This window comes from Procambarus clarkii, chromosome 21, assembly GCF_040958095.1.
Source record: "Procambarus clarkii isolate CNS0578487 chromosome 21, FALCON_Pclarkii_2.0, whole genome shotgun sequence".
Classification (NCBI taxonomy): domain Eukaryota; kingdom Metazoa; phylum Arthropoda; class Malacostraca; order Decapoda; family Cambaridae; genus Procambarus; species Procambarus clarkii.
The window spans coordinates 40,686,450-40,701,997 of NC_091170.1; the positions used below are offsets into that span (position 1 = coordinate 40,686,450).

The 15,548-nt window shown below is 45.2% G+C and overlaps 1 protein-coding gene across 1 annotated transcript; it reads right to left on the reverse strand.

Annotated features, from left to right (window-relative positions):
* Positions 1-7,024: 7,024 nt before the first annotated feature.
* LOC138367305 (uncharacterized) lies at positions 7,025-10,263 on the reverse strand. The gene is made up of 2 exons (XM_069328730.1): positions 9,722-10,263; positions 7,025-7,067 (listed from the first exon to the last, which is right to left on the reverse strand). The coding sequence occupies exons 1-2, from the start codon at positions 10,261-10,263 to the stop codon at positions 7,025-7,027; spliced, it is 585 nt and encodes a 194-aa protein (XP_069184831.1).
* Positions 10,264-15,548: the final 5,285 nt, after the last annotated feature.

A 15,548-nucleotide genomic window follows, 5' to 3' on the forward strand; every position in this document is an offset into this window, starting at 1 on the left:
TGATTTTATATCTACATTTGAGTGAGGTGGGAAGGGTGATGTGGCATTACATTTGAGTGAGGTGGGAAGGGTGATGTGGCATTAACACAAGACAGAACACAAGACAGAACAGAAACAATGGGTATTGAATAGAAGTGTTTGTAGAAAGCCTATTGGTCCATATTTCTTGATGCTTCTATATTGGAGCGGAGTCTTGAGGTGGGTAGAATATAGTTGTGCAATAATTGGCTGTTGATTGCTGGTGTTGACTTCTTGATGTGTAGTGCCTCGCAAACGTCAAGCCGCCTGCTATCGCTGTATCTATCGATGATTTCTGTGTTGTTTACTAGGATTTCTCTGGCGATGGTTTGGTTATGGGAAGAGATTATATGTTCCTTAATGGAGCCCTGTTGTTTATGCATCGTTAAACGCCTAGAAAGAGATGTTGTTGTCTTGCCTATATACTGGGTTTTTTGGAGCTTACAGTCCCCAAGTGGGCATTTGAAGGCATAGACGACGTTAGTCTCTTTTAAAGCGTTCTGTTTTGTGTCTGGAGAGTTTCTCATGAGTAGGCTGGCCGTTTTTCTGGTTTTATAGTAAATCGTCAGTTGTATCCTCTGATTTTTGTCTGTAGGGATAACGTTTCTATTAACAATATCTTTCAGGACCCTTTCCTCTGTTTTATGAGCTGTGGAAAAGAAGTTCCTGTAAAATAGTCTAATAGGGGGTATAGGTGTTGTGTTAGTTGTCTCTTCGGAGGTTGCATGGCTTTTCACTTTCCTTCTTATGATGTCTTCGATGAAACCATTGGAGAAGCCGTTATTGACTAGGACCTTTTTCGGTCATATTTAATAATATATATATATATATATATATATATATATATATATATATATATATATATATATATATATATATATATATATATATATAAATATATATATATATATATATATATATATATATATATATATATATATATATATATATATATATATATATATATATATATATATATATATATATATATATATATATTTTTAGGGGTACCACCACTGGTTTAATTAAAGGGACCCACATCCTCGAAGAAGAAATATATATATATATATATATATATATATATATATATATATATATATATATATATATATATATATATATATATTGGTAGCATTCTTTCTTGCAAACATACGTTGTTGAATGTGACCGAAAGGGTAAGATTAATGATTCTAACACGAATCTTCTCAATATTTCTTATGTTTTTCTTCACTGTCGAGGGAAGTTGAAAAATTAACTCTCCAAAGTTCAATTTTACATTGCATTATATTCTGACGCCTTTGGATGCGTTTCGCAAGGGACACCTTACATTTTCAAAGACAATTTTACCTTGATTGATAGATTGATAAAGATTAAGTCACCCAAGAGGTGGCACGGGCATGAATAGCCCGTAAGTGGTGGCCCTTTTGAGCCATTACCAGTATCAAGAGCTGATACTGGAGTTCTGTGGAGGCGCGACTGCACCCTGCGTGACGGGAGATGTCTCCCGTGAATTTTACCTTGTTTAACATCGGATTATATACTCGTTGCTGGAACCATGCGTATTGGCATTTGCCTTTCTATTGGATAATTTCAGCAACGTGGAGAGGGGAGACCTGCTGCATGGGTAACAGCTTCTCCTCCATATCTACCTACCCAGGCTTTGCGCCCTGGAGAGGACACTCCAGCTTCGCCTCACAGCGTCGAACCAACACGGGAAGCGACAGTCTACCGGTTTTAAGTCTTCTGCTCGATTGGCGAAGAGTGTGACGCCAGGGGTTGCTTCCGACGGTGGGAGGGGTCATCGCCCCCCACTGGGCAGCTACCGCCCGCCTCAAGCTGGGCAAACCCCAGCCAATAAGGTGTTGCCTCGCCACGGTCCGTTAACCTCACTGGGTGCGTGGGGTTTAGGGTGAAAACCGACAAGCGGCCCAACAACTTTGCACCAAGCAATACCAAACCAAAGAAGAAAATATCAACTGCCCTAAAGCTGGGCACATGGAACGTCAGGACACTGACACCAGGTTTCTCTGACGACCTGCAAGAAATCAATGATACCCGAAAAACAGCAATCATCGATAGGGAACTGAGCAAGCTGCAGATGGATATTGTTGCTCTCCAAGAGACCAGGCTCCCAGGATCAGGATCTGTGAGAGAGAGGACCTTCTCTTTCTTCTGGCAAGGAAAACCTCAAGATGAGACCAGAGAACATGGTGTGGGATTTGCCGTCAGGAATGCACTGTTGGGACACATTATGCCACCGATGGGGGAAACCGAACGAATTCTGTCTCTGCAACTGCACTCCCAAACAGGACCAGTCAATGTAATTAGTGCATATGCACCAACCCTGACTTCTCCAGCAGAGGCAAAGGAAAAATTCTACGATGACCTCAACAGAGTCATAGCGAGAATCCCTGTAAAGGAGCCACTGTTCATCCTCGGCGACTTCAACGCCAGAGTGGGTGCCGAGCACAACATTTAGCCCACTTGCCTGGGTCAGTTCGGCATAGGAAGGATGAATGAGAACGGGCAACGTCTGCTAGAACTCTGCTGTCTTCATGGTCTTTGTGTCACCAACACGTTCTTCGGCACAAAGCCTCAACACCGAGTATCTTGGAGACACCCCAGATCCAAGCACTGGCACCAGCTTGACCTGATTCTTACCAGGCGTGAAAGTCTACCCAGCGTCAAGATTACGCGTAGCTACCAGAGTGCTGTCTGTGACACCGACCACTCCCTGGCATGTAGCAGGGTCAAGATGCAACCAAAGAAGATTCATCACTCGAAAAAGGCGGGCAGACCTCGCATCGACACCACCAAGACCCGCAACCAGGACAAGGTGGAAGATTTTGCACACGTGCTTGAGGAAGCTCTCCCTGGCCCAGCTGGGGTCACTGCCTGTAAAAGATGGGGAGCACTTCAGAGACGCTGTGTTCAACGCTGCCATTTCCACCTTTGGCAAGAAGACCAGCAGGTCGGCAGACTGGTTCGAGGCTCACTCGGAAGAGATGACACCTGTAATCGAAGAGAAGAGAAACGCCTTGGCAGCCTACAAAGCCTGCCCAAGTCAGCGCAACTTACAGATGCTTCGGGCCGTCCGCTGCAAAGTGCAGCAGAGCGCCAGGCGATGTGCCAACAACTATTGGCTCCAGCTCTGCTCCCAGATACAGACTGCAGCAGATACAGGCAATGTAAGGGGAATGTATGACGGCATCAAGCAGGCCCTCGGCCCAATCCAGAGGAAGACCGCTCCTCTGAAATCTGCCACTGGCAAGGTGATTCAGGACCAGACACTGCAGCTGAAGCGCTGGGTCGAGCACTACTCTGAGCTATACGCCAGGGACAATGTGGTCACCGAAGATGCCCTGAGTGCCATTGAGTGTCTGCCTGTGTTAATGGAGCTCTACAGCGAACCGACCCTGGAAGAACTCAGCGATGCCCTAGACTCCCTTGCTTCTGGTAAAGCTCCTGGCAAAGATGGCATTCCTGCTGAGACCTTGGAGTGCTGCAGAGGTAGCCTGCTCATGGAGCTGCATGAAATTCTCTGCCTCTGCTGGGAAGGAGAGGTGCCACAGGACATGAGGGATGCCAACATCGTCACACTGTATAAGAATAAAGGTGACAGGGGCGACTGCAACAACTACCGTGGAATCTCCCTCCTCAGTATTGTCGGAAAGCTGTTTGCTCGAGTCGCATTGAAGAGGCTCCAAGTACTTGCAGAGAGAGTCTATCCAGAATCACAATGCGGATTCAGAGCTGGCAGGTCCACCATCGACATGGTCTTTTCCCTCAGACAACTGCAGGAGAAATGCAGGGAACAGAAGCAGCCACTCTTCATAGCCTTCATAGATCTGACGAAGGCCTTCGACCTCGTCAGCAGGGATGGCCTGTTCAAGATCCTCCCCAAGATCGGATGCCCACCCAGGCTCCTCAGCATCATCAGATCTTTCCATGAGAACATGAGGGGCACCGTGGTCTTTGATGGCCTAACATCAGACGCCTTTGACATCCGAAGTGGAGTAAAGCAGGGCTGCGTACTGGCTCCAACCCTATTCGGGATTCTTCGCAGTTATGCTGCGGCACGCCTTCGGATCTGTCATGGAAGGCATTTACCTCCGGACCAGGTCAGATGGAAAGCTCTTTAACCTCGCCAGGCTGAGAGCCAAGACGAAGGTTTGGCTGAGGTGTCTGCGCGACTTCCTTTTTGCCGACGACGCAGCAGTCACTGCCCACTCAGCTGAAGACCTCCAACGGCTCATAACCCGCTTCAGCGAGGCCTCTCAGGCTTTCGGACTCACCATCGGTCTGAAGAAAACGCAAGTCATGGGACAAGGAGTGGACTCCCCACCGGACATCGGCATCTCTGATTCCAAACTGGAAGTCGTTCACGACTTCGTGTACCTGGGCTCCACAATCTCTGACTCCCTCTCTCTTAATACGGAGCTAAACAAACGCATCGGTAAGGCATCTACTACCATGTCCAGACTGACAAGAGAGTGTGGGCCAATAATAGGCTAACTGAGCATACTAAGATTCAGGTTTACAGATCCTGTGTCCTGAGCACTCTCCTTTATGGCAGTGAGTCTTGGACACTCTGCGCCCGTCAGGAAAGACAGCTGAATGCCTACCACATGCGCTGCCTTAGACACATCTTGGACATCACCTGGCAGGACAAGGTGACAAACAACAACGTCTTGGGGAGAGCAAGAATCACCAGCATGTACACAATGCTGAAACAGAGACGAATGCGCTGGCACGGACACGTTGTGCGAATGGGCGACGGCAGGATCCCCAAGGATCTCCTGTACGGAGAGCTGAGGCAGGGAAAGCGTCCAACAGGCAAGCCCCAGCTACGGTACAAAGACGTATGCAAAAGGGACCTGAAAGCCATGGACGTCGATCTTGCTATACGGGAGACACTGGCTGCAGACCGTTCAGCCTGGGGGCAGTCTGTTCAAAGAGGTCTCTCCAAGTTCGAGGAGTCACTTGCCAAGGAATCGGAGGCAAAGAGACAGAGAAGGAAAGCCAGTAGCCAGGAAGACAGACCAGAATCGGACTTCGTTTGTGCTCGGTGTGGGATGTACTGCCACTCTCGGATTGGCCTCAACAGTCACACCAGATGCTGCACCAGGATTGACAACTAGGGCGCAACTCCATAGTCTCCCGAGACTGAAGGATGCCTACTACTACTACTATATACTCTTCGAGTGTGGTGGTGGATGAATGCCATAACATAGTGGGTATTAATTGGGTATTAAATGTGTCAATAAATAAATGGATCAAGGGGGTATCAATGAATAAATGGATAAGGGGACGTATTAGTATGGTCATTGGATCCTGTGTCTGCATTGGCTCTGGGCCTTGAAATGGGTAGAATGTAATTATGTATTAGCTGGTTCTTGATTGCTGGTCTGGACTTCTTAATATGTAGCGCCTCGCTGATATCCAGTCTCCTGCTGTCGTTATATCTGCCAATTATTTCAGTGTTGCTTGTCAAGATTTCTCTGGTGACGATCTGGTTGTGTGTGGAGATTACATGCTCCTTGATAGAGCCCTGTTGTATGTGCATTGTTAATCGCCTGGAAAAAGACGTTGTTGTCTTGCCTATATACTAAGATCGTTGAGGCTGACTATCCCCAAGTGGGCATGTTAAAGCATAGACGACATTAGTCTCTCTTAAGGCGCTTTGCTTGGTATCTGGAGAGTTTTTCATAAGCAAGTTTACGGTCTTCTTGTTTTTGTAGTAAATTGTTAATTGCATCATCTGATTGGTGTCTGTATGGATAACGTTCCTTTCAGTAATATCTTTCGGAACTCTTTCCTCAGTTTTATAGCCCGTGCAAAAAAGTTCCTGTAAAACAATCTAATAGAAGGCACAGGTGTTGTATTGGTTGTTTCTTCAGAGGTTGCATGGCGTGTCACCTTCCTTTTAATGACGTCTTCAACATAACCGTTAGAGAAGCCATTATTGACTAGGATCTGCCTTACTCTACAGAGTTCCTCGTCGATCTGCTTCCAACCGGAGCTGTGAGTTAGAGCTCGGTCGACGTAAGCGTTGACAACACTCCGCTTGTACCTGTCCAGGCAGTCACTGTTAGCATTAAGGCACATTCCTATGTTCGTTCCCTTAGTTTAGACTGCAGTATGAAAGCCTCCACTCCTTTCTGCGACTGTTACATCTAGAAAGGGCAGCCTCCCATCACTCTCCATCTCATAGCAGTGAGAGGGTGTGTTAGCTGAGCTCCAATTGTGCTATCATAGTAATAATGGAAGGTGTAGTGAAAGAACTGATGAATCCATGTGGAGCTCTAAGGGCAAAGGTGGATTCCCTGCAGGAGGAGCTTCGACAGATGCAGAAGATAAAACATATGAAACAACGTCAAGAGGAAGCAAAGGGGGAGAGCAGCAGTAGAAAGTCTTTGTCTTGGAATGTCGTAGACAGGGGTCTTAAGACTCTGACAAGGCCGCCTACAAATGTCCCAAGGACTTTTAACTCATTCGCCGTGTTGGAAGATGAATGCTGTAGGGAGCCTGCAATTCGCTCGAAAGGGAAGGTAACGAAGGGAGTGCAGGTCCCTCAAGGTGCTCAAAAAGTAAAGGAATTACCTAAACGAATTTTGGTTGTGGGAGATTCCCAGATCGGGGGAACAGGTTAAGGGTTTGCTATCCGGGAGCTGGAATTGGTGATATTGTTAACAACATAAATGATATTATGGCTGGAAATGGGAACAAACCCATTATTTGTACCAGTGCCAGTGGAAATGATGTAGGACGAGTTAGGAGTGAGGCACTAATATAGTGGTTTAAGACAGCCATAGAATTAGTTAGGAGCAAGGGAGGAATCCCGATCGAATGTGGCATTCTTCCAAGAAAGGGAGTTGGAAATGAATGGTTATTGAGAGCACTTTGTGTCAATTGCCGACTGGACAAATATTGCAAATCAAATGCAATATCATTCATACATAACTGGGAGCACTTCTATGAAAGAAATGCTCAGGATGGGGTGCATCTATCTAGGACTGGGGTTGTTGCTGTTGCCAACTCGTTGGAACCTGTGGGTGGAGGCGTTTGAGTTTAACTGTTAGTAGATAGTGGTATGGGAATTGATATGGAGAAAGAAGGCAATAAAGGTATGTGTTTGTGGGGGAAACAAATTGGCAAAATGAATAGGGAAAGAGAAGGGCCTAAAAATAACAATACACTTAAGGTATATTACTCGAACAGTAGGCATCTAAGAAACAAAATAAACGATTTAAATGCTCTTGTCTGCACAGAAAAAATAGATATTATTGCACTTACCGAAACATGGATGAATGTAGAAAATAGAGAACGAATAGTCTGAATATCAGATAAACTTATTTCAGACAGATAGATATATTAGACGAGGAGGGAGAGTAGCCATATATGTTAGGGAAAATTTGAAATATTGTCTCAAAGAGGGAATCAAAACTGAGCCACAAACAGAAAATATCTGGCTAGAATTAATTGAAAAAGTTAAAAATCTTATTATAGGAGTTATCTACAGGCCACCAAACTTAAAACAGAATGTAAGCAAAGCTTCTATGGGATGAAATATCTAGAGCATCTAGGTTAAACAGTATTTGTGTCATGGGTGACTTTAATTTTAGTGGAATAAACTGGATTAACAGAATAGGGAATAATGAAGCAGAAGATTTTCTAGAATTAATTGATGATTGCTTTCTTAAGCAACACATTAAGAAACCAACGTGGGAAAAAATATTTTATACTTAGTGTTAACTAACGGGGAAACACAAATTAATTAAATCAAAATAGGGAGTGCGCTAGGGAACAGTGGTTACAAAGAAATCAGATTTATCATAGAATAGAATAGATTTGTAGGAGAAAATTCTGTTAAAGTGCCAGATTTCCGAAAAGCTGATTTTAATGTTCTAAGAATTTTTGGGGTTGAAATAGATTGGAAAGTCCTGGGCATGGGGTGGGGGCTGGTCTTGGAGTGAGACGTGAACCCAGCGATGAGTGATGTAAAAAAAGGGATTTTGATGTGGATTCAGAATATAACTTATTTAAAAATATTCTAAGCAATGCACAGGAACATCATATACCATACAAATTAAATAGATCGAATGATAATGACCCAAAATGGATAACAAAGGATCTGAAGAACCTTATAGGTAGAAAGAGAGCGTGGTACAAAAGGGTTAGGAATGGGAAAGTCAGTTTAGAACAAGAATTCGTCCAACTGGTTAGACATGTTAAAAAAGAGATAAGGAGGGTAAAAAGAAACTTTGACGTTCGCATAGCAGAGCAAGCAAAGCCAACTCCTAAAGTTTTTTTTCGAACAAAAATTAGAGAAAGGATAGGTTCATTAAAAACTGAGACAGGTCAGATAACGGATAATGACGAAGAGATGTGAAGTATTTTTAATAAATATTTTATCTCTGTATTTACTAAAGAAGAGCTGAACATTATGCCTTCAGCCAAACAAGTCTATGTGGGTGGGGTAGAGGACAGGTTGACTAGTTTAGCAGTTAGCAGGGAGGATGTCATTAAACAAATAGTAAATCTCAAGCCAAACAAATCCCCAGGGCCGGACAAAGTGTTTGCCAGGGTGCTTAAAGAATGCAAAGAGGAGCTTTGCGAGCCACTGTCTACCATATTTAATAAATCATTAGTCAGGCAGAGTGCCAGAGTCGTGGAAGGTTGCTAATGTGGTACCAATTTTCAAGAAATTAGATAGATCACTTACGTCAAACTATCGGCCAATTAGCTTAACGTCTATTGTGGGAAAATTACTTGAATCGATAATTGCAAATACCATTCGTGTTAATCTTGAAAAACACAAGTTAATAAATGATTCACAACATGGTTTTACAAATGGCCGTTCATGTTTAATAAATTTGCTATCATTTTATTCCGGCATAGTTGAGGCAGTTGATAGTGGTAAGGTTTGTGATGTTGTGTACCTCGACTTTAGCAAAGCTTTTGACACAGTTCTGCATGAAAGACTGATTAAAAAGATAGAGGCTCATGGTATTGGGGGTCCTACATTAAGCTGGATTAGGGCATGGCTATACCAAAGGAAACAAAGAGTTAGTGTAAATGGGGTTAAGTCAGTGTGGAAAAGTGCTCTAAGTGGAGTGCCTCAAGTCTCTGTCCTGGGACCTCTGTTATTCATAATGTATATAAATGATTTAAATTCAGGTTTGAGCAGCAATATTTGCAAATTTGCCGATGATACAAAAATCGGAAATAAAATAAAGGGAAATTAAGGGAAATGAACACGGAAAAAGACTCTCTATCACTTGAAGACATTCAATTACCAATTTCTCATGCATGACCATGTCTTGTATGAGAAACTCGTCATATCATGCATGATATCTATCAGTAAATATCCTGATAGAAAGACCTTCACAGCAAAACACCAACATGGCTTTGGTGATATAAATCATACGAGACAGAGAAGGGTGGGTAGACCGCATGTTCTTGGACCGTCAGAGGTCCTCGACACAGTACTATACACATGAGACTGGTGAACAAGTTGGAGAAACAAGTGGGTTTAACATGGAAGATGCTCTAGACTAGACTCTAGAATCTAGACAGTAGACTAGACTCTAGATAAGAGGATAATAGATTCCCAGAACAACTTAAGATAAGCAAGGCACAGTTGCCTCTTGGATATAAGTGACAGGAAGAACAACCCACAGTAACAGTGACGTTCACGCACGGAGAGTCAGCGTCCAGGTACGGAGAGTCGGCGTCCAGGTACGGAGAGTCAGCGTCCAGGTACGGAGAGTCAGCGTCCAGGTACGGAGAGTCGGCGTCCAGGTACAGAGAGTCAGCGTCCAGGTACGGAGAGTCGGCGTCCAGGTACGGAGAGTCAGCGTCCAGGTACGGAGAGTCGGCGTCCAGGTACAGAGAGTCAGCGTCCAGGTACGGAGAGTCGGCGTCCAGGTACAGAGAGTCAGCGTCCAGGTACGGAGAGTCGGCGTCCAGGTACAGAGAGTCAGCGTCCAGGTACGGAGAGTCAGCGTCCAGGTACGGAGAGTCAGCGTCCAGGTACGGAGAGTCAGCGTCCAGGTACGGAGAGTCGGCGTCCAGGTACAGAGAGTCAGCGTCCAGGTACGGAGAGTCGGCGTCCAGGTACAGAGAGTCAGCGTCCAGGTACGGAGAGTCGGCGTCCAGGTACAGAGAGTCAGCGTCCAGGTACGGAGAGTCAGCGTCCAGGTACGGAGAGTCAGCGTCCAGGTACGGATGGAAAGTCAACATCCCGTGCACAAGTTGAGATGAGACTTTAATTGAGTTATCAGCGGGATGGAGGCTGGGTCGGGTGAATGGTTGGGTGGACGTGCAGATCACACGAGGCTGGTGGTTCAGCCCGTTCTCACGATTCGACAAACGTCAAATTTGAAGTGGTTTTGCCTAACCAAGATCGCATACGAACTTGAGCATCCAACAGACTAGATGGTCAACACTGGCCGGGTATGTTAAAAGCCCAACATGTCCTCATACTTACAACTTGGCAATTTTGACACTTATCGACCGCAGGGTTAAAATTACGATGCGTTTTGTGAAATTAAAAACATCGTAAGAATGACGTTTCTTCACAGACTAACGAACGTGGGCCTCAATAGGTTAGGTTATCTTGAGGTTATCTTGAGATAATTTCGGGGCTTTTTAGTGTCCCCGCGGCCCGGTCATCGACCAGGCCTCCACCCCCAGGAAGCAGCCCGTGACAGCTGACTAACACCCAGGTTTACTGCTAGGTAACAGGGGCATAGGGTGAAAGAAACTCTGCCCATTGTTTCTCGCCGGCGCATGGGATCGAACCCAGGACCACAGGATCACAAGTCCAGCGTGCTGTCCGCTTGGCCGACCGGCTCCAGGTACCTTGCCTACGTTCACGTACACTTCACGTTAAGCGTAACCACAACAAATTTGAGGCTTATTGTCGGCGGTGAGGACGGGCTGGCTAGCCTCCCCGCGGGAGCACCAGCACACCAAGCAACTGACACCCAAACCCCTCTAATTGGGAGTCTGATCGCAGCCAAACTTCAGCGCTGCAAGTTGAAGCGTTTCAGCGACTCGGGCGTAACTTCCTTTAAACTTGCCCACATTTCCATTAATGAAGTTTGCAGTGGAGTGCCTTCAGAGGTTCAAAAGGGGCGATGGCATCAAGGAGTGATGAGTTTTGAGGGCTGTTGGGAGATCTCTTTGTCGCGATGGTCGGCAGGTGGCGACAGTGACCGAGAATATTGAGTAAACAGGTTGGGTTTCCCATCCTGTTGTTTCTACATTTTGTGAGCCAGTCTTTTTTGGGGGAGAGTGCCCAAGGCTTGTTGGTAGCCAAAGAAGATGCAGTCCACCCAGCCTATTTCGCTCCTGCCTTGTCTTGGGGATTATTGTAGAACTCTATGAAGTATATCAGCCATGACATGTACCTTTGAATCTGTGCTTATCTTATAGTTAAGGAGACAGAGACAGAGACAGAGAGAGAGAGAGAGAGAGAGAGAGAGAGAGAGAGAGAGAGAGAGAGAGAGAGAGAGAGTGTACTCACCTATTTGTGCTTGCGGGGGTTGAGCTTTGGCTCTTTGGTCCCGCCTCTCAACTGTCAATCAACTGGTGTACAGATTCCTGAGCCTACTGGGCTCTATCATATCTACATTTAAAACTGTGTATGGAGTCAGCCTCCACCACATCACTGCCTAATGCATTCCATCCGTTAACTACTCTGACACTGAAAAAGTTCCTTCTAACGTCTCTGTGGCTCATGTGGGTACTCAGTTTCCACCTGTGTCCCCTTGTTCGCGTCCCACCAGTGTTGAATAGTTTATCCTTGTTTACCCGATCTATTCCTCTGAGGATTTTGTAGGTTGTGATCATGTCTCCCCTGTGTGTGTGTGTGTGTGTGTGTGTGTGTGTGTGTGTGTGTGTGTGTGTGTGTGTGTGTGTGTGTGTGTGTGGGTGGGTGTGCATGTGTGAGTGTGGGTGTTGTGACCCAAATAGATACAAGTAATTTAGTTAAGCTCTCTCAAATTATGAGGTCAACAGAAGCGTTTATATGAGCTTGTATGAATTGGCTGTGTATGGAGGCTGGTATGAGCTTCAGCCAATGATGAGAAGCTAGCGGGAGCCTCAGTGACCCAGTGCTACCGGAAACTAATAGCCGGAAGGAGTCATGGGAAGCTAAGGTGAGGAGTTGTTGAGGAGGGCCAGAAGGTATGCCACAGATGTGGGACAGAGATGACACATTGGGTCAAGCATGGTGGGAGAAGCAGCTGTGATCAGTAAGTTGTCCTGAGCAGTCTACACGTGAGCCATGGGGCTCATCTTGCCAGGGTGGCATGTTCCTGGCTGGTGAAACTCTTATTGCAGCAGGCCTGACCTATGCTGGAATTCGTGAGCTGTTATTATGAGCAGTATGTGTGTGTTGTTCTGGGGTGAAACATTGGGCCAGTAATTTGAGAGAGTCAAGTTAATCTCTAAAAGATATAGAAACGACGACGTTTCGATCCATCCTGGACATTTATCAAGTCGCGTGGACCATTATCAAGCACACAACTTGATAATGGTCAAGGACGGATCGAAACGTCGCTGTTTTCTCCATCTTCTGATGTGTGGTTTGATCTTCTTATCTTCAGCCCCGTTATTGTGACTCATCGTCTGCGATCTCCAGATACTATAGGATTTTGTAAAGACTAGGAGTGTGTAGGGGCTGGCGGGAGGCAGGCCAGGAATCAGGGGATTAGAATACCAGGTGGTGCTGGCGGATGTGTAAATACGTGTGAATATAATACATATATTTATTCAGTAGTGTTTAACTCATCCAATTCTTCAGTGTTCTCATGCCAGTATGGTGGCCTGAAGTGAAGCCTGGGACATGATATGATAATGAACAGATTGACATATTCTGATATAATGAGATGTGACCATATACTGATATATACTGATATTGGCTTGGCTTATTATATGAGATGTTATATTGGCTTGAGCCAATATAACATCTCTGCCCCACATCTATCACATCCCCTCTGGCTCTCCTCAACGACTCATCGTGATTTAGCTTTCAAGACCAACTTCCGGCTATAGTTTCCGCTCGCGCCGGGTCATTGAAGTCAACTACCAGGCAGTTTTTCATAATTGGCGGAAGTTCTTAGAGGGTTCGCCATATACTGGCATTCCCAGTATTGCCACACCTGTTTACCATACCAGCGTCCATACACAGCCCATTCATACAGCTAACAAAAGTACTTCCGCTGGCTTCATACTTAGAGAGACCCTAATTAAATTATTCATATCGATTTGGGTCACAACACGTACGTGTGTACTCACCTAGTTGTACTCACCTAGTTGTGCTTGCGGGGGTTGAGCTCTGGCTCTTTGGTCCCGCCTCTCAACCGTCAATCAACAGGTGTACAGGTTCCTGAGCCTATTGGGCTCTATCATATCTACACTTGAAACTGTGTATGGAGTCAGCCTCCACCACATTGCTTCCTTATGCATTCCATTTGTCAACCACTCTGACACTAAAAAAGTTCTTTCTAATATCTCTGTGGCTCATTTGGGCACTCAGTTTCCACCTGTGTCCCCTAGTGCGTGTGCCCCTTGTGTTCAATAGCCTGTCTTTATCAACCCTGTCGATTCCCTTGAGAATCTTGAATGGGGTGATCATGTCCCCCCTAACTCTTCTGTCTTCCAACGAAGTGAGGTTCAATTCCCGTAGTCTCTCCTCGTAGCTCATACCTCTCAGCTCGGGTACTAGTCTGGTGGCAAACCTTTGAACCTTTTCCAGTTTAGTCTTATGCTTGACTAGATATGGACTCCATGCTGGAGCCGCATACTCCAGGATTGGTCTGACATATGTGGTATATAATGTTCTGAAAGATTCCTTACACAAGTTTCTAAAGGCCGTTCTTATGTTAGCCAACCTGGCATATGCTGCTGATGTTATCCTCTTGATATGAGCTTCAGGGGACAGGTCTGGCGTGATATCAACCCCCAGGTCTTTCTCTCTCTCTGACTCTTGAAGTATTTCATCTCCCAAGTGATACCTTGTATCTGGTCTCCTGCTTCCTACCCCTATCTTCATTACATTACATTTGTTTGGGTTAAACTCTAACATCCATTTGTTCGACCATTCCTGCAGCTTGTCCAGGTCTTCTTGAAGCCTCAAGCTGTCCTCCTCTGTCTTAATCCTTCTCATAATTTTGGCGTCGTCAGCAAACATTGAGAGGAATGAGTCTATACCCCTCACTATAACTTTGTGTGTGTGTGTGTGTGTGTGTGTGTGTGTGTGTGTGTGTGTGTGTGTGTGTGTGTGTGTGTGTGTGTGTGTGTGTGTACGTACTCACCTAGTTGTGCTTGTGGGAGTAAAACTTCGGCTCTTTGGTCCCACATCTCAATTGTCAAGTCTACTGGTGTCCAGATTCCTGAGCCTATTGGGCTTTATCATATCTACATTTGAAACTGTGTATGGAGTCAGCCTCCACCACATCACTGCCTAATACCTTCCATTTTTTATTAATTGCTCTGATGAAAAAGTTATTTCTAATGTCTCTTGAGTCATTAGTGTACTCAGCTTCTACCTGTGTTCCTTTGTGCGAGTACCACCCGTGTTAAATAATTCGTTCTTATCTATCATGTTAATTTCCAGAAGAATTTTGTATGTGGCGACCATGTCTCCCCGAACTCTTCTGTCTTCCAGCAACGGTAGGTGCAATTCACGCAGCCTTTCCTTGTAACTCATGTCTCTTAGTTCTGGGACTTAGTGTGTTTTAGTATGTACTCACCTATTTGTGCCTTCAGGATAGAGCTCTAGCTCTTGGACCCTGCTTTTCTAGCCGTTGGTTGTCTAATGAAATGACTCCTGACCTATTTCCTTATCATACCTGCTTTTAAAGTTGTGAATGAACTTAGCCTCTCTACAATCTGCTCCTTTAGGTCATTCCATTTACTCATACTCTCACGCTTAAAGAAAACTTTCTAACATCTCTATGACACATCTGAGTCTCAAACTTTCCTCCGTGCCCTCGTGTGTGTGTGTGTGTGTGTGTGTGTGTGTGTGTGTGTGTGTGTGTGTGTGTGTGTGTGTGTGTGTGTGTGTGTGTGTGTGTGTGTGTGTGTGGAGAGAGAGAGAAAGAGAGAGAGTATTGTTGTACAAATAATTTCCATTGTATGCTTTAATTGCGCTCTTGTACAGAATTCGTGCCAATATATATATGCGCTTTGAGTGTTTTGTTCAGGGTTTAGTCGCCAGTGTTTGCTCACACGGTGTTTACATTGTGTGGGGGATCCGGCATGATGGATTTAACAGAGAAGGGGAGAGAATGTTTTTTTCCTGCAAATATCAAGCGGGGAGAATAAATTGTTCCATTCCAAGAACAATAGTTTCAATACTCTTCGGAGTAAATATGATACCGTTTATGGAATTTACTTTCCGGAATATGATGAGTAAGTAGACTGACTCGGGCACGTTCACGACGTTCTCAGCCGGTGGGAAGGAACGAGGGAGAGACGGGACAGGTGGACTGAGCGCGCGAGACGGCCAACGTTCA

Excerpts from the sequence above, each read along its gene's own strand:
- LOC138367305 (XM_069328730.1), bottom strand. The coding sequence starts at position 10,263 with ATGTTGACTTTCCATCCGTACCTGGACGCTGACTCTCCGTACCTGGAC. Across the intron at positions 7,068-9,721 it reads TACCTGGACGCTGACTCTCC|GTTCCAACGAGTTGGCAACA; the intron begins GTGCGTGAACGT and ends CTCCACCCACAG.